General features: G+C 40.6%; 1 protein-coding gene across 3 annotated transcripts in view; it reads right to left on the reverse strand.

Annotated features, from left to right (window-relative positions):
* raly (RALY heterogeneous nuclear ribonucleoprotein) overlaps window positions 1–19,744 on the reverse strand; it is a 123,331-nt gene that overhangs the window by 38,184 nt on the left and 65,403 nt on the right. For all 3 annotated transcript variants that reach the window (XM_030728522.1, XM_030728519.1, XM_030728520.1), the window contains exon 3: window positions 5,476–5,804. In XM_030728522.1, coding sequence (XP_030584382.1) covers window positions 5,476–5,731 — 256 coding nt within the window. In that variant the 5' untranslated portion in view covers window positions 5,732–5,804. The remainder of the gene's footprint in view (window positions 1–5,475; window positions 5,805–19,744) is intronic.

Consider the following 19,744-nt stretch of genomic DNA (forward strand, 5'->3'; position numbering starts at 1 on the left):
TCGAGTCATGGAGGAATACAGCAGCACATCAAAAGTAAAGGCTCTGCATTAATTACATGGTTGTGGTAGCTATTAAAAATATATGTACCTACTGTGTAGGCCAAAAAAAATTAAAGACTTCAGAAAACTCTGAACTTTCTGGATCACATATGGAGTTAATGTCATGGAGAGGCTGAAGATTTCCCAGCTGACTTTGCACAAAAGGCAGGTCACATGCTGGAGAGGTCTTCTGTCCACCACAGGTCTAACAAGGACAGACAGACAACCATACAAACCTTTAAAAGCCTGTTTTAACCCAGTACTTTCTGCCTTTGAGGCAACAGCAATAACCCATAACCCATAAACCACTGCTCTACCCGCAAACATTAGTCCTGGATTAACTGCAGTATAAATTATGAACAATTAAAGTATGAAAGCTTAATAACAGCAAGTAAGGATTAATGAGGTATGCATGTTTAAGGGCAAAATGCTTTGGATACATGAAAAAAATCAGTAAGATTATTAAAGACAGTTTGTTGAGATGCTTTTTGTGGTTTATTTTATTTATTTATTTGTACATATTTGTGCTGTTAAGTACACTGTGAAAGGAAAACAAAGGCTCTGCCATTATGAATGATGAAAATGTCACAAGCTGATTCTTCGTGGTCTTAAATTTAACAGACTATTAGAGCTCGTTTGTGTCATTTCCACCATCATGGGTAGATGGTTAATGGCTGGTCTGCTAACAGACAGGAAAAAAAGAACAGCTTGCTCTGATAAATCACCATCCATCCATTGTCTAAATCACTTCATGGGTCAAGGCCCCCAGGGTACCGGAGTCAATTCTAGCATGCAGGGGGTCATAGAGCACCAAAGCTCACCCGTCTATCACAGAAGAGCATTTACTTTCCAGTTCACCTGACCCGAGTGACTTTGGATTGTAGGAGTAAACCAGAGCATCTCTATGAAAGCCATAAGAAACTGTAGAAAACAAACTCCACACAGAAAAGGCTGAAAACCAGATTGGACCCCAAAACTAGGAAAAAGCACCGATACTGCAGCCCCTCACAGATCAGTGATGGACAAAATGAGTAAAGCCAATATTTACAAGCAGAAATTCCCAGGAACTTATGAAAAAACACTTCAGATTTGGTGCACGGTGTTTGCTCAGTACCTCTGAGTTATAAAGTTTACTGAGGTAAAAACACAAGTACATGCAGTAAAGCAGTAAAACAAACTCAAACATAAAGATTAAAGGTTGTAAAATTGCTGAAAACTTGTTGGTATGAAATTGTTGTTGCTTAAGCCGAATTCAAATTAAAACATAATAACAGTATGATCTCAGGTACAAAAATAAACTAATGATTGTAGTTCCATAATGAATCTCAGTCTGCAAACTATTAGCCTGGAAAAAGAGTTTGTTGCTCTATAAAAAAAAAAGCCCTCCGTAAAGCTAGGACATCTTACTATTCATCATTCAATTACTCATAACCATCTCACAGATGAATTATTATGTACAGCTACTTTCAGTACTACTGCTATTTATTTAGACTATCTCTCTCTGATTGATCTTTCTGAGTTAAGTTCAATAGTTACTTCCTCCAAACCAACGTGTCTATTAGACCCTATTCTTACAAGACTGCTCAAAAAAGTTTTCATTTACATTTTCATTGCTATGCAGATGATACCCAGATTTATCTATCCATGAAGCCAGCTGACGCACATCAATTAGTTAAACTGCAGAATGTCTTAATCCCATAATCCCAGTCACTGCTGCCTATTGGCCTGTCATGTGAAGTTGTATTTCTCATATTATATGTCATTTGAATATAATTAACAGCATCAGGATTAGTCAATGCTAACAGTAGTGACAGTGGATCTGAGGATGCAATATCATTTTCTATTACTGGTTTATTAAACACATATTTCTCTGGTTTAAAAGTCAGACGGATGGCATCCAGCTGGGTGGACAAGTTTGTAACTCCACAGACAGAGTATGGTGTGTTGCCAAATGGCAGGTTTGATTCCTGTAAAGTAGTCTCAAGACTCATTCAGTGACATCACTGGGTGGCCAATGAGTGGAATATTTTCTGTTGGTGTCACATTTTTGGAGTGACTCAGTGCACTTGGAATTGCAGCTGAGGAGATACTAAAAAAATACCTGGTGCCAGTTACTAATACCTAATAGAAAACCCTAAAAAACAAATCAAACCAAACCAAACCAGGACAAGTCAAGTTGAGTAGGTACTAGTGGAAAAGCGGCATTAGTTACTCTGCAATAGGCCTACTGTAGGATGTTGGGGGTTCCCATGATGCATTGAGTGCTTCTTCTTCAATCATCTCTTTTCACTGTGCATTTAACATTAGTTATTATTAATCTCTGGCTCTCTTTCACAGCATGTCTTTTGTCCTGTCTCTCTCCCCCCTCAGCAGATGACCCCCCCTCCCTGAGCCTGGTTCTGCTGGAGGTTTCTTCCTGTTAAAGGGAGTTTTTCCTTCCTACTGTCACAGAGTGCTTGCTCATAGGAGGTTGTCTGATTGCTGGGGTCTTTACCTTATAATATAAAGCACTTTGAGGTAACTGTTATTATGATTTTGTGCTATGTAAATAAAACTAAATTGAATTGAATATTAGCTTGCAATTGACTATAGCAAACGGCTGGAAAATACATTGTTGAAGTCAGAGATATTAAGAAAATAATGAGATAAAAATGTTATATTGTTACAGTTGGAGTTAAAGGCAAAAAAAAAAAAAAAGTTGCACACTTGGAGCTGCTTGGGCTGGTCAAAGGAGATGCAGCAGTAACACTGTTGCTACCAATATTTTAGCAAAGCAAAAAGTCTTAGCTCATACTGGCCATTCTGTTCATCTGCATGGATATGACTGGCAATCAAGAAATTGCTAACGAGCCAGTGCCTGTGAGCTGTTAACAAAATAGCTGATGCCAGTCAGCCAATACGAGCACCACTTAAATCCTCTGCTTGAATAGAACACGATGCTCCAGTTCTTTGTCAAACTCAGGCTGTAAATAAAGACGCCCCCACAAGCAAACTCAAAGGTTTTACTTATTATTTTTAGTTGGAAAGGACAAAAAATGATTTGAAGCTGAGAGATAAACAAACTGCATCGGGATACTGTGGTTCTGTTTAAGCAATGTAGCAATGTTTGAGATTTTTCTGTTAACTTGACATCAAAGGCAAATGTAACATTTCTGCACTTTCAGATACATGAGCTCTCGTCTCCTCAAAAACTGGTGTGCACTTCACAGGAACCGAAAACATGTAACAAAAACATATTAAACTAATACTAATACTTTTTGTCTGAGAAATGTTGAAAGATGAAGAGAAGAAAATGATCCAGTGAGGATAATAACAGGATGAATGAGAGGATGAGGGCAGAAAGTGAGTTTTCAGCAACCAGAGGCTGAAGATTCGAGCCTTTTAACTTCACCGTGAAGGAGAGAGAGTGTGTGTGTGTGTATGTATGTGTGTGTGTGTGTGTGTGTGTGTGCGCGCGCGCGCCTTTGAGGCAGGGATCCAGAACTCCGACTCCAGCCAGGTGTGAAAATGGTTGGAGTCCATTGGTTTGCAAGAAAACACACACACACACACACACACACACACACACAGTCCACCTGCTGCTCCATATGCCTCACTGACTTTACCTGCAGGTCTCTGCTATTTAGAGGGGAAGTCCCTGAGGGTTACATACACACACACACACGCACACACACACACACACACACACACACACACACACACACACACACACACACACACACACACACACACACACATTTCCTGTGTCCCTTTGAGGAGCAAGTCAGTAGAAACACTTCATCTGTCTGCTGATGAGGACATTAGAATTTTAGTGGTTTCTGAATCAATAATGTTCTTGGCTGCTGTGATTTACCTTTGATGGAGCACCAACTTTGTGTTCTTGTCTAAAGCAAAAGGTCAAAAAATATATCTGATGACAACGTGCTGGGATTATTTCTGTGTTTTACAGTGTGAGCACCAGGCCGGCTTTTTATCTCCCAACTTTTAAAACTCTGAGTTTTGATAACTGAGCAGCTGGACAGAGAGCGAGATACTGAACCGTGTACTGATGTGTGCGCGCGAATGTGGATTATGTAACCCTTGTGTAACCATTATTGGGTGTTCAATAATGGTTACACAAATGCCAGTCCTATAACTTTAAGCACTGTTTGAGGTGTTTGTATTTATGATGCTGAAATGTTCCCAACATCTGATAATGAGTAAAAGCACATGTGTTAAAATGCGGCTAACATTTTTTAATTGTTGCATAACTCATTTTGTGATGTTATTGATCATGTTTAAGGAATATTTTTGGAATTACAGTGAAACTGTCATAAGGTTTAAGACTTGGAGGATTACAGTTTTTTCAATAAACCTCAGGCTGGCCTCACAACACCTACTTGAATGAGTGGTCATTCAATAATAATAAAAATAATAATAAACAGGATTTATTGAAATGATTTGTTGGCAAAGTCAGCTCAGAAACTTATTATATTTATTGTCTGAGTCTTTGTTTTAAAGGGCATCACGTCACCAAGATAGCAGCCATGCTTAAAAAGTGCCTCAGAGAGAGGAAAAGACAGGGTAAGAGTGAAGAGATGTTTAGGTGGTATAGAAAAAGAAGATGGCATTCTTATGATTTCACCAGCAACACAAACACAAACACACAGACACACACACACACACACACACACACACAAACACACACACACACACACACACACACAAAAGCTGCAGAGGGGCAGAAAGCATCACTTAGAGGCCTCTTAGCTGTCACAGCTTTATCCTGCATTATACACACACGTACACACACACACACACACACACACACACACACACACCACAGAGACAGAGAGAGAGAGAAAGAGAGAATTTTGCTAGTGAAAGAGCAATTAACCTTTCAAACCACCATAAGAACACTAAGATACATTTTCACACACACACACACGTAGTTTTATTTACATAGCTCATTCATGTACCTTCACTTTCTCGCACATACTGCACTGAGAGAAGCTATTAAAGAAATGTGCTCAGAGCCCTGCAGTTACTGAGCATAAACCAGTCGAGTTCTTCACACCAGCTCACTGACAGCTCGTCTCTTCCTGCTTCGCCGGGGGACCAGGCAGGAGGAGGAAAAACACTCCAGCAGCTTAAAGGCACACTCCGATTAACTCTTTTCTTTTTCTCCTCTGATATTTTTTTGTGCACTGAAACTGCAATGAAATACGAGTGAGAGTGAGACAGAGAGAGATAATATGCAAACACTAAAGAGGAAATTGGATTTAATGATGCTCAGGGGTCGTCACAGGTTAGAGATCCTTTTTTTTCCCTGGATGCTAGTTTTAATATTGCAGGACTGTACAGTCTGAAGACATTAATCTATGATTCGGTTCATGGGTTCCAAAGCTTCAGCTGAAAATCTAATCCAGCAGGACGGCAGCCATCAACCCAACTCACCGAGTGTTTGTCCTGCCAGCACCCTGCCGTTCTCCCCTATCACAGCTCCTCTGGCGTGCCTCTCACTGGCGTACTGGACAAAGGCGTAACCCTTGTGCACGGAGCAGCCGAGCACACGGCCGTACTTGGAAAAGATGCTCTCGACATCAGACTTCTTCACCACCGCTGTGTTCAGGTTACCGATAAACACCCGCGAGTTGATGGACTTTGGGTCTGTCTTGTTGGTCACATTACTCGTCTGTACCTTCAGTGACATCCTGCAGAGAACGGCGATGGAGGCAAATGCCAAATGGGTGTATTGGAAGGCAGATGCGCAGAGAGACAAGTATCTGGAGGGAATGAAAGAGAGAAGATAACATTTTAGTCAAAGTGACAGATAATGGAGGACAGCTGCAAGAGTCTCAGTGACAGACATTTGAGAATTGTGCTCATAACTGGGCAAAGGTCAGGTGTGAATCGGTGGTGTTTAATGAACTGAAGGAGAAGACTTACAGACAGATTAAAACAGACGACAGAACATAAGAATCAGTCAGTTTACAGGGAAATGCAGATTTGGTCACCAACGTTCTTCCCTTTCAACACACTAAACACACCAACGTGGCAGCCGCCCCATCACCCTTCTGATAAAGCTTATAGTTAGTGCTGGATCAGGTGACCCTGAACCATCCTTCAGTTATGCTGCTATAGGCTCAGACTGCTGAGGGACTTCATTCACTGTGATGCACTGAGCATTTTGTCTCCACTCACCACGTGTGTGTAAATACACCACTGCAGCAACTCGTTACATTGTGTCTTCTCTCACCCATAGTTTACGCTTTGTCCCGTCTCCCTGTGCTCACTTTCTTCTTTATATACAAACTGAATTGAATAGAATTGAAAAAATTGAAACACTGTTTTCCTTTCGCTTAATGTTTATGTTAAAATCCTGAATATAATGTCCAAGAAACCTGAAAGTGGACTGCTTTCAGCATTCAGTGTGAACCTGCTGTGTCACCAAAACCAAAACTTATTCTACCTTTAGATCCCAAAAATCCTGAAAAGGTGACAGTACTTCCTTTTTTTACTCCTACTGTAGGCACCAAGGAGGGAAGTCAAAAATGTTTTCATTATCAGATACTAATTAACTCAAACTGATACCAACTGACACATCTTCACACAGCACCACTGCAGGCAGGCACACAGGCCATCCCATCATTAGCACGTGAAGAGGAGCACAACAAACTCACACCCTGATCTTTATGAAGACTTTTGTGAGCTCAGTTCCTGGCTGACGTACATGTTAATATTAGCCATTTAAGCAATCACCCACATTAGCCATCTGTTATGTTATTCGTACAGTAACGGTTATGGGTAATATTCAATTCAATTCAATTTTATTTATATAGCGCCAAATCACAACAGTCGCCTCATGGCGCTTTATACTGTAGGTAAGGACCCTACAATAATACAGAGAAAACCCAGCAGTCATCAAATGTTATGTCTTCCACCAAACACAGACTCAGACAGTATTTACAGATCATTTGCAACAAGCTAGATTTTCTATTAACTTAACTCATTACTAAAAACTCCCATAAATGAAAGGGAAAGAGCAGCTCCAGTCCAGTGTGAATATCTTAATACAGCTGGGAAAAGAACAATGAGAAGAAGCAACAAGGTTGCTCTTATCAGACAAGTTGCAGGAGACCAAAATAAAGCTGCTTTATCACAAGACAATCAATCAATCACAGCAGAACGTGTAAACTAAATAAAGCAAGCATCACTCAGCAATCGCCATCCTGCCCACAAAGTGATTTCCTCCTTTTTATCTACATCACATAATAATCACAAGCCAAGAAAATTCAACATGGAGGAAAAAGATGGATGAGTTAGGAAAAAGGAAATAAAAGGAGAAACAGTGGGAAGGAAGTGAACATAGTGATGTAGATGATTCGAGCCAAAGGAGAAATGGATGAGTGAGTGAAGGATGGAAAAGGTAAAGCTGCACGTGTCATTTTGAAAACTAATTACTGCAGTGAAATGAATACAAAAATTACAAGTTAGTTTTGGAAGCTTGTTCACATTCACGTACAGTAAAAATGGTAATGAGTGGAAGTCCACACCACAGTTTCCCAACAGCTCTCTAAACTTGAGGAACAGTTGATGGGCAGGTATCTGATCTACACAGTTATTTTATTTGGCGTATGGACTTAAGACACGTGGGCAAATTGGCGACAGGCCGGGACTCGAACCCGCGCCGCCACGCAGCATATGTATATGGTCACTGGCTTCACCACTAAGCCCCTAATGTTACATTTCTACAAGATTCATAGAAAAATAGCATTTAATGTTTGGAATTAGCTGTTATTTTAAGCCATCCTGACTTTACAGCCAGCAATGACGTAGAATAATTCAAATGTATCTCATAAAAGTTATTTCTTTAAAAAAAGAGATTTTTAATCTGTGGCGGTCACACCACCTCCAAATCCTGCTCTTGTGTAGAAGTTTGTGAAAGCACACAAACCGTGAGACAAGTGAGAGAGAGAGCGTCACGGTGCTCCTCCACATCAAAGTCCGTCCTGAAGGGGACGATGAAGGGGACGGTTCCTCCAGCTCAGAGAAACTCCACGGCAAAGGTGAAGCCATATTTTTCTGTGGTCTAAGAATCGCTGATGAGGAGAATTTAGTGCCTCACATCACATCCTCCTTCCACCCCCAGCTCCTCCCAAAGCCCATCTCTGCCTCTTGCATTTTTTTTTGGCACCTTTCAAAATCACGTCATAACTCCTCCTCCATAAGAGAGTCATTATTGATACAGATGTTTATTGATATTTAGACTGAAGCACTCTGCAACAAGTTTCTATCATGTATAGAGATACATTTTATCAAGTAAATGAAACTCATAATCTATAACTTGCATGAGATTAGAAATCTGAATCTTTCTTTAGAGTCAAAGTAATCTGCTGATAATTGTGAGGCCAAAATTACATTACAAACCCAAACTGCTGATATTTTCTTCTTACTGGTTACAATTTACCAAAAACAGCATTCGAGTTTGAGCCCTCAACCATGCTGGTGTAAGCTGTGACATGCCATATCATGCATATGACCATAGTGTAGGAGAGCAGATGAAGCAGAGCGAGGGGATCTCAGGTAACTTATCCACCACTGAAGACCTTTGAGCTTCTCCCATCACAAGCTGCTGTAACGCTCCAGGGGATCATTGCTCACTTGAAACTTGATTCATCATGGCTTCATTGTACTTGACATTCAGATATAAACTTGGCATTTACAAAAAAGCCAAGGGACTCATGCAAATGAGTGAGTGATTTATGTAAACTACTGATAGCAGAGTGGTGGGAGTGAAAACTGACAGATGAGTCAGCAGACAGGAGATGGAAAAATGCAGCTTGTTGTTCTGTCAACAATGACATGAAACAGAAGAACTTTAGCACACAGAAAACAGCACGAAGTAAAAATCCTGCAAAACATCAGAACAAATAAACTATTCAGAGATTTTTAAATACCTGTCAAACGATCAAGGTTAGAAAAATGCTTCGATCTTGGCTCAAAGACTCAAAACTCAGGACATTTTTCTTTAAATACAGAAAGAGGCTAAAAAGAAACAAACAAACTGATTTTGATTAACAGATGTAGCCCAGGTGTACACTTTTCTGTAAGCATACCTTTGGCCACACTGCAGTATATCCTCCTTTTCTCTGTTTCATTAGAAATATCCAGCAGTGAGTTAGGGTTCCAGGAAGCAAGAATTTTATATGATTCAGCACTGCTGACTGTGTGTGTGTGTGTGTGTGTGTGTGTGTGTGTGTGTGTGTGCGTGTGTGTGTGTACATTACAGCAAAAAAAGTTTTACTTTCAGACCTGCATTTCAAGAAAAGTTAAAAGGTTAAAAAGTCAAGTTAAACCAACTTTCTTAGTGTGTGTGTGTGTGTGTGTGTGTGTGTGTGTGTGTATTGATGATCTCTCGTCCTTTCTCTGCTGACCTTCTCAGTGGCAGAGCCATCTTAAAACTGATTGGTGAAACTCTAATAAATCAAATTGAGCTTGGCCTTGAAGACCTGTGTGTGTGTGTGTGTGTGTGTGTGTGTGTGTGTGTGTGTGTGTGTGTGTGTGTGTGTGTGTGTGTGTGTGTGTGTGTGTGTGTGTGTGTGTGTGGTGCAAAATTAGTGTTGATCCAGCACATTCAGTGTTTGTGTGTCTGAATGCATGGGTGGGTGGGTGTGTGCGTATGTGGTAAATGCATCCAGAAGAATGAATGAAGCTTTGTGTAAATGTTTACTGTGCATGCACACACAAATTATAAACAGGTGTTGACCTGTTTACTGTGCATGCACACATTAAGTTGAAGGTTAGAGTCTTTACCTGACAATATGAAGCACCTTGAGGGGACTGTTGTTGTGAATTGGTGCTATATAAATAAAACTGAAATGAATTGCAGGTTGGCATTTTATTTATTTACTTGGGTTGCTTTTACTATAGCATGACTGCACTCTACTACAGGAACTGAACAACATCTCACAGATGTACTATGAAAAACTTTTAGACGTTTATATTCTTATGCATCCCACAGCACCATCAGGATGGCATCGAACGGGTACCAAACCAAAGCATACAGGCAGTCATATTTTCATCAAAAGCAAGTGTCCGCAGCCTAAATGGTGATACAAAGAGTATGCAACACAGTATGAATAGGCTCTCAGTATTCATCAAACTTTATTAGTGTCACAGGATCAAACCGTATCAAGCAATATGCAACAAAATGTATCAAATCTAATAAATTTGGGGGGAAACGAACATTCCCATGCCTCTGATGTAAAAGACATGATGAAACCCAATGATGTCACGCTTAATAAGCAAATTAGCTTTAAATGCTTCCTCATTTTTGAGCTTTTTGGCTCGATGATTCGTGCACTCAGTGAATCTGATTTTAATATCAAAATTAGCTTTTAAGTTAAAATGAGCTTCAAGGCAAAACTGTTGTTTTAAAAAACTACTGGGATCACAGCCTCAACTACTGCAGCGCATCTAAGATAACATCTGAAGATAGCATCTCAGGGATTATGCATTTTTATATTTTATATTTATTATTTTCACTTTCAGGGACAGTGTGCAAAAACACTGATCTCAGAGAAAAGCTCATTTCTATCTGCGGTCACTAGGCAGATACACACTGGATGATAGCGCACATCCTAAAAACCATCCAGCTCCACCGCACCAACAAAACACTGACTTGAAGTGCGCTCACCCTGCTGCTAGTTGCTGTGCCTCTGCACACAGCAGTCCTCATAAAAGCATCATAACTGCCGCCAAAAGGACAAACAAACCACAGACCAAAACATCACAAGTATTAATTGTTTGTCAATGATGCATTAAGAATCTAAAGTAAGAGCATATTTTAAAGGGCTCATTACATTTGCCAGTGAGCAAGAGAACAGTCGTTACAGTTTGGCAGTTGTGTGTGGGGTCAAAGGTCAACAGCTATTAAATCACAACTCCTTCAGCTGGACTTCATCAGTTTAATATTTTATTTTTGCACAAAATCATTGCCCTACCTTCAAACCACAATATGAAAATATATACATAATAACAGCATTTAAAAATAAAACTTTTATTTTAAATGTTATTTGTAAGCAGTGTTTTGAATTTTTCCTGTGTGAAATAAGACATTAACCATCATAGCACCCCCCCACCCCCCACATGCTGCTCATATCCCTGAAAGCTCATGTCATGATCTGACCTTGTGCCCCAAACCTCAAGAAAAACAAACTTCCAAGCTCAGGTGCTCTGAAGCTACTCACCCAAACTCTGCCAAGCCAAGTGCAGATCAATGGAGTCAGCTCACCCCCATAGTAATGTGAAATGCACGCACTTCCTGCTCTGTGTCTGCAGGATTAACATGCAGATAAGCTCCCCAGGTTCAACGATTCACATTCATTAAAATTTCCACCCTCGAGTCTTGCACGAGAAGAGCTTTACACTGAAATTAGCTTTATTTCCTGAGTGTTTAATTACACCAAAGTGCACAAGTGCACGCACACACACCACCGTAAACACATCATACCGGATGTCTCTTTCAGTGATTCCGTGTGTGCAAGATTAGCAATTAAAGCTAACACCACACGGTAATCGGCTGTGATTATAACGCTGGAACAAATGCTGTCTCCAGGCACTGTTACAGTTATGAACTGAGCACACCCACACCCACACACAAAGCACTGCATGGGTCAAAATCCTGATGCTGTCAGACTTGATCAGTCACCATTTCTTTGCTATTAAACATTTTTTCTAGCACAACTGGGAGTTTAGGGAAATAGATGAGAAAAATCAGCTGCAAATAAAAACATAATAAAGGAAATGTCTGCAAAAAACTGAAAAGTCACTGAAAACGTCTTTGAAAGATTAGCTTTGTAAACCAAGCTCCCCCCTGGGCCTCAGAGATATACAGTATGATACATGGTGTATATTTAACCACAGTCATCCTGCATCAAACAATTTCCTGTTTGCTCTACATTTGCTGATCTTTCCTTGTCTCAGTGTAGCCATGTTAAATTCATATTACTCAGATACATACAGGATTTTCACATTTGGATGGCTTTCTTCTGTTAATAAATGATGTTTAAAAACTGCATTTTGTATTTATTCAGTTATCTTTGTCTAAGATTGAAATTTGATGATCTGAAACGCATTAGAGACAAATATGGAAAGAAAAAAAAAATCAGAACTGCACTGACTGCAGCTTTGCACGAAGACGGGTTTAATAAAGTTACGGTAGGTGTTTTTTGTCTAAAACATTAACATTTCTTATTTTTACCTGCACTCTAACAAATAGCTGTAAAAATATGGTATAATAACTGTATAACACAGTATCTTTTTTGCTTAGAAAGTACAAAGACTCACAAGACTAAAATAGTTTAAGTGCAAAACCTTCAGCAATTAATCTCCTCTGACCAGTGTGCATCCATATAACTGTGTGGTGCACGGAGTAGGGAAATATTAGCACCTGTTTTGTTCAAGTCTGTAGCACCTGTGCACAGTCATACAGACTATATCAGTATAGTGCACCCAGTGAATGCCTGCTTTTAGCCATCACAAACTAAAGAGAGCGAGTTCTAAAGGTGGACTGCTCACATAAAATGACTGTGCTGGGACTGGGCTGCTGACCAATCAGCATTGAGTGCAGCCAGGACAAAAGGTGATTGGCTCTGCTGTCACAGGGCCAATTACAGTACAGCTGATGGAGTGCACAGCAGAAAGCATCATATGGCACTGTAAAGCTTATATTCTATGCAGCACAGCAGCTTAAAATAAAAAAAAAAACTTTTTGGATACAGTGGATTGTAGTTAAATAATAGTTAACATCAGGCACACCTGGCTGACAAACCTGTTTCCATAAAGTGCACTAAAACTTAATTAAAGCGGAAAGTTTTGGTTTATGTCACTTATCAAGTCCTCCTGCTTTAATAGGGTTTACTGCAATACATACTTTTAATACTTTTAAAAAGGGCAGAAAACAATAAATGACAGTCTGAAGTTCAAGGGTTTGAATAATTATAGCGAATAGTTTCCCACCAGGAAACACTGTAACCACAAACTCCAGAATTTACAGTGTTTCATTTTAGACGGGGTGACTAGTTCAGAAAGAAATGATTTTGCTTGTAATAAAATAAAATAAATCAAACTCATTCAGCACACACGTGTTCACTGCATACAGTGACAAATCTCAGATGTAAAGCAGGCAGAAAGAAAGGCTCAGTTACAGGAATAATGTGTAGATTAACTGAGTCAAAATGCACAAAAGCATGAAGCAAAGCAGTGTGAATGATCAGTAATTCAGTATTTCATGTTTCCAAATACTCCCCTCACAAATACGGGAGGCACTTGAAAAAGGGAGTGATGTGTGGTCAGAAAGATCTGGCAGACGGGTAAGTGTGAATTGAAAGAAACTGTGGCTCAGAAGGGAGGCCACGATGTGAAGTATAGCACAAAAAGTCAAATTTCAGTCTGGAACATGTCGAGTGACTCTGCCCCCAGTGAGGAAAGGTCATTTCAGCGCCAGGGGAGCCAGCAGGGAGAAACACTTCATAATGATAAATAGATGAGGCAGCAGCACATTTGGGATTAGAGTCACTTCCACAAACTGCACTTACAAGCCAAGGTGGCAATACTGTGATAGAGAGAATCACTACGGGCTTACAGTCAATACTCTCTCAGCCCAGCCAGCCTCATGACTCAGGCTCAGATATGTTCACAAATATTACTGACCTTTAAAACTATAAGATAGTGTCTGCAGACCCGAAAAAAAAATAACAACAACATCAAAACACAATGAAAAGAAAGCAAAAAGGACTATTTCCATTTTCAGAAATTCATATTTGGAGATATGGCTTTGTTCAAGGAGCCCCCGAGAGATCATCTTTACGCCTTTCCAAGCACACTCCAAGATTCAAGGAAGCCTGAGGCATGGAGGCCCCCATACAGAAGGAAGAAAGAAAGAAGGCATCAGTGACGACAGACATGATATGATTCAGACATAGCATGAAACACAGCATGAAAAGGAGGCGCTGGGGTGTAGGAGGTTGCAAAGTAGCTTTCACATGTCAAGCAGTTGTGGGCAGTTTAAATCGGTTTCCACAGCAGCCCCACACGAGATTTGCCAATTGGGTGCTTGGACAAATATCAGCTTATCCATCGGCTGATGTGGGCCGGCACTGAGATTAGCTGACCTGCCTGGATTGCAGATTATCCTGGCTTTACTCTATTTGAAAGTAAAAAAACAAACAACAAAAAACCTGCACATAAATAAAAGAAAATCAGAAGGAGAACCAATCAGGTATAACATTATGTCCACTGACAGGTGAAGTGAACAACACTGATGGTCTGTTCATCATGGCACCGGTTACTGGGTGGGATATATTAGGGAGCAAGTGAAGATTTTGTCCCCAAAGCTGATGTGTTAGAAGCAGGAAAAATGGGCAGCGTACGGATGTGAGCGAGTTCGACAATCCTGAATTGTGATGGCTAGACGAGCGGGTCAGAGCTTCTCCAAAACTGCAGCTCTTCTGGGGTGTTTCCAGCCTGCAGTGGTCAGTATCAATCAAAAGTAGTCAAGGAAGGAACATCAGTGAACCAGCGACAGGGTCATGGAGGGCCAAGGCTCACTGATGCACGTGGGAGACAAAGGCTGGGCCGTGTGGTCTGAGCCAACAGATGAGCCCTTGTAGCTCAAACTGCCAAAAACAGTAATGCTGGTTCTGGTAGAAAGGAGTCAGAATGTTGCGTATGGGGCTGCACAGCTGCAGACCAGTCAGGGTGCCCATGCTGACCTCTGTCCACCCCCAAAAGCACCAACAATGGGCATCAGAACTGGACCACGGAGCAATGGAAAAAGGTGGCCTGGTCTGATAAATCACATTTTCTCTTACATCACGTGGATGGCCGGGTGTGCAGCTTACTTTACCCGGGGAACACCGTAGAACCAAGCCGGTAGAGGATTGGGTCCTGCCATCCACGTAGATGTTAATTTGACACGGACCACCTACCTCAGCGTTGTAGCAAACCATGTGCACCCTTTCATCGAAAACTCCCCAGATCTCAATCCAGTCGAGCACCTGTGGGATGTGCTGGACAAAAACACCTCACAGCTTACAGGACTTAACGGATCTGTTGCTAACATCTTGGTGCAGATACCAGGAGTATGTAGATACCAAAGCACACCTTCAGGGGTGGAGCAAGGTTATTATAGTTATTTTCGTTAACTGAAATAAATAATTAAAAGTAACTCACTGAAACTGTATTATGGTTTTACAAAACTAAAACTAAGTGAAATTAAAGGTAAAATGCGCTTCGTTTTCGTGTTTGTCAGTTTATTTGAAAGCCTTGTGGATTGATATGAATCACATTTTCCCCACTTTAGCAGTTTTAACTAGGAGCTCTGGCACCTCACTGTGTGTGTGTGTCTGCTCACCGCGCTGGTGTGCAAAAAATAATGGCAGAGTTGGTAAAGCGTCAGAGAAAAAGTCCCAGCGTTTTTCTGTCGGCCGGCATAAAACAGCAGCACACGACCACGAGGTAATTATCACACGTAATGCAGCTCACACAAGAATAAATGCTGGTTGGTTGTGTAGCTAGGCCGCGCAAAGACCCAGCCCACAAGTCTAATTAGTGAGTATCTAACCAAGCTAGCTCTCTGAGCAGGTCTGACAGAGCCAGCATCGTGGCCATGCAGCGAGGTGACAACCATAACAGACATAACTGAAAAAACATAACTGCTGGCTAGACCGGTACAGGTGTACCCTAAACACACACACTGATAAATGTGTTACTGAGACAGGGATGTCCACACCACTGTGTGATACACACAAATACACACAATCTTAAAAAGCTGTATTTGAGCTTTGATTCCTTTAAATGCTCAGAGTTCAGTTTGTTCTTGTTTCTAATGTTTGGCTGAGTTCTGATCTTATACACCACATGGAGCTGATGTTAATCTGCTGCACTGAAGCTGGACCTGCATCGACTGCTGGGCAGTCCAATTTATTTTTAATTTATTCTTGAGATAAATATTTTTATTCATATTTTTCTATTTTTGAGATAAGAGTTTATTGGGAGTTTAAGTTTATTAGATTTTTTGTTATGTTGCTCCCCGTTGACGCCTCATGATGTTCATGCGTGTCTCTAATATCACACACATGTAGCACATGATGCTGCTATCCTGTGAACAGTTGGTTGTTGAATACAATTTCTTTTTAATGGTATAATTTGAGGTCTTATTACACAATAGTTAGTCTTGCACTTTGAATCCTGCACCTGACAAATAACACATGAAAACATTTAAGCATTAAACAAAAAAATAAAAATGAGCAAAACCACTCTAAAAACTAATTAAAACTAACTGAATTAGAGAAAAAAGTAAACAAAATAAAACTGAACTATAATGTAAAATCCAAAACTATTATAACCCTGGGGTGGAGTCCATGCCGTGAGGGGTCAGGGCTGTTTTGGCAGCAAAAGGGGGATCAACACAAACTTAGATAGGTGGTTATAATCTTATACCTGATCAGTGTATTACTTCCATGCTGCATGAAGTTCTACAATCACCACCACACAAACTCTCCATGATGCCATGAGTGAAATCACACAAACCAGCATAAAACAGAAGAACCTAGAAACAGGATAGAGAAGTCAGACTGAGAAAAAGTACTAATTGCACTGAGACTAATAGTTTATTGTGGTGGCTGTAGCTCAGGCGGTCAACTACTAAAAGGAAGGTTGGTGGTTCAAATCCTGGCCGCTCCAGTCTGCATGTCAAAGTATCCTTGGGCAAAATACTGAACCCCAAGTTGCTCTCTGATGTGTTCACTGGAGTGTGAATGTTAGAAAGCACTTAGGTGTAGAGAAAAGTGTGTGTATGAACAGGTGAATGAGGCATGTTGTATGAAGCGCTGTGTAAGAACCAGCGCATTGGACCGAACTGTAATCTGTGTTTGACAGTTATGCACAACAGCGCTGTGAGTAACTTACAGTTCATATTGTCCATTTCAGTGACTGTATCGCATCATCCCTGCTCTGAGCTATCTTCAGTAGTTACCCATCCATGTAATGACTCTGGGATAATATGCTACAATGCTGCACACCCATGAGTCAGACTGTAGCTGCAGGCTCTCAGGCTGAGTTCACGATAAAAGGTGATCAGATTTTTTTGGGGGTTTTTTTTGCAATCAATGTCTCACAGCTGTTGAGCTCACTTCTGGGCATCTGAGGATTGAAAACTCAAGAGAATCTTTTAAATCACTTCTAATCACATTAGTCCCTTTTTTTTTTCTTTCATTAAAGCAAAATAAGTCTCTGCTCAGTACTTATCCATCTATACAGTTAGTGGGTGTAAGATTGCACACCAGAGTCTGCTGCAATCCAAAGCAATTTCCCTGCAATAAATCCTACTTCTGAGAAGCTTATGTTGGTATGACAGACTATGCTAATTTCTGAGACTGTAGTTAAACTTATATACACTGCACTCTGCCTGGTACAGATTTAGACAGTTAATGGTTGCAGCAGGAAGCATACTGAGGTGGAGATGGTATTCATCTCATTAGTAACCTTTGAAAGAAGGATCTGAACTTTTTGAACCAAAGATAGCGTCTTAACCCTTTTTTAGTCAACGCAGTTAATGTGTGTGTGTGTGTGTGTGTGTGTGTGTGTGTGTGTGTGTGTGTGTGTGTGTGTGTGTGTGTGTGTGTGTGTGTGTGTGTGTGTCAGAGGAGAGGAAAGGAAGCATTAATGTGTTTGGCAGAGATAACAAGACAGAACTGGATGAATGCAATAAAATGAGGAAACCATTGTCCCACACACATGATTTAGAGCCATAGGGTGATGTATTGTCATGGTGTTTGTGTATAAGATGTGCCCATTAAATAACAGGACTGGGTTTATTTAAGCTGAACCAGCCTTAGACTCATTATTTATTAGCTACAACTCCTATGTTGAATATGTGACCTTCAAACAGAGGCTGGCAATTATTTTCTCCCCTCGCTCTCTCTCAGAGACACGTATGTTTGGACCTGAATGAATGATGCTTCCATCATACTGAAAAGCATGTCTATCTGTATAATATAAAATCCAGTGAAAGCATGAGCTCACATGGTATTGCATATACTGTACACCACACATTAACTCTGACACATAGAGCACCCTTTGTAGCTAGCTGAAATTATTTTCTTCCTTTTTTCCAACCCAGTCCATTCATGAAGCCCAACGCTTTACGACACGAGCACCCGTACTGCCCCTGATGTACACACAGGATTGTTGCTTGAGGTAAAAGCTGTGGCTGGATGTGAGGATAAGCTCAGATCCACAAAAGGCACAGAGGCATACACTTACACTCAGGTTTTTCTGGCTTGATGCATAGTTGAAGAGTGAAGCTGCAAGCCCCCGAGCAAGGCTGCAGGCTGGGCTAGAACGCATACACACCAGATTTCACTTCACACATAAATCCGCATGGAAATGAAGGCTGGAAGCTCATGATTATGAAAATCACGTGTCCAGACTCATGGAATTGGAAATTGCTTATTAAAAAAAATAAATAAATAAAAATAAAACAGAAAAGCCACAAACACTCCCTACCATTAATCTCACTCACGTTTTTGTACTTCATTCCCTCAGCGCTTACTCTTAGTGTTTAAATGTGGAGCCTTACCCTAAACTAGTCCTAACTGCACCATTAAGCCTCAAACCAAATCAGTCCCCAAACATCTATTTGAAGGGGAAGACCGGCCAAATCTCACTCTCAAACATTCAACCTCACTTTTTTATAACGTGGGTTTGATTTACCATAATCACCATATCCTCTCAAATAAAAACATTACCATAGTCCAAGTCAAGCTCACGTTTTCAGTTTGAGAACTGAACGACTAAAAACAGCACCGTCTCCACCTCCACCTTTTCCCATTTCCATTGGTCTCTTTCTTTATCCCTATTTGTCTCTCTTTCCTCCTCCTAACACCACCTTTCCTGTTGTTGCTCTGGCAGATCAGTGCAGAGCCAACTGACTGATGCCACTTCAAATCCCAGCGGCCTACAAGTTGCATTCATGTATAATCACTGAGATTTGGTGAACTGTGCAGAGAAATGTGGCTTTTGAGTCCAGAGCAAGAGAGAGGGAATCAGGGAGAGCTCATCCATCTGTTACTATAGAAACAGTATCTAGTTAGGCTATAACCTGGGCATAACAAAAGTACTATAAATATGAAGTGCATTCAAGTTTCATGAAGCGTCTCTGCAGTCAGAATCTTGAAAAGGTTGAGTATTCATACCAAACCACACAAGTCTTTGATCACAACAATCCATCTGAATATGTTCTGGTCTTCCACTTTCCCACTGAAGGTCTGACAAAAGCCATTTTGTTAAAGCTGAAGAACGAATCCAACGGCCCACCTGATGCTTTTCTCCAAAACCTTTGGTGGTGCAATAACAGCGTCAGTGTCATCGTTCCTTTTACTGTTGTTACTGGAAGAAGGCTGTATTTACCCACTGCCTGTCAAAAATTGTTAGAAAAGTAAAAATATAGTAAAACAAAATTTAAAAAAGGCTTCACTGGAAAAATCATACACAATTCAAACAACTGAATGCAGTGGATGGTATGTTTGAAAGTAGCAGAAATTGTGTACAGCGGATTGTGGTGTACAGTATTCGGATACTACACAGACTAAAAGAACAAAAAATAACCTTTGTTAGGGTTGGATGCAAAGGCTACAAAAAAACCAAACTAAAATCCAAA

Source organism: Archocentrus centrarchus, chromosome 5 (assembly GCF_007364275.1).
Source record: "Archocentrus centrarchus isolate MPI-CPG fArcCen1 chromosome 5, fArcCen1, whole genome shotgun sequence".
NCBI classification, from domain to species: domain Eukaryota; kingdom Metazoa; phylum Chordata; class Actinopteri; order Cichliformes; family Cichlidae; genus Archocentrus; species Archocentrus centrarchus.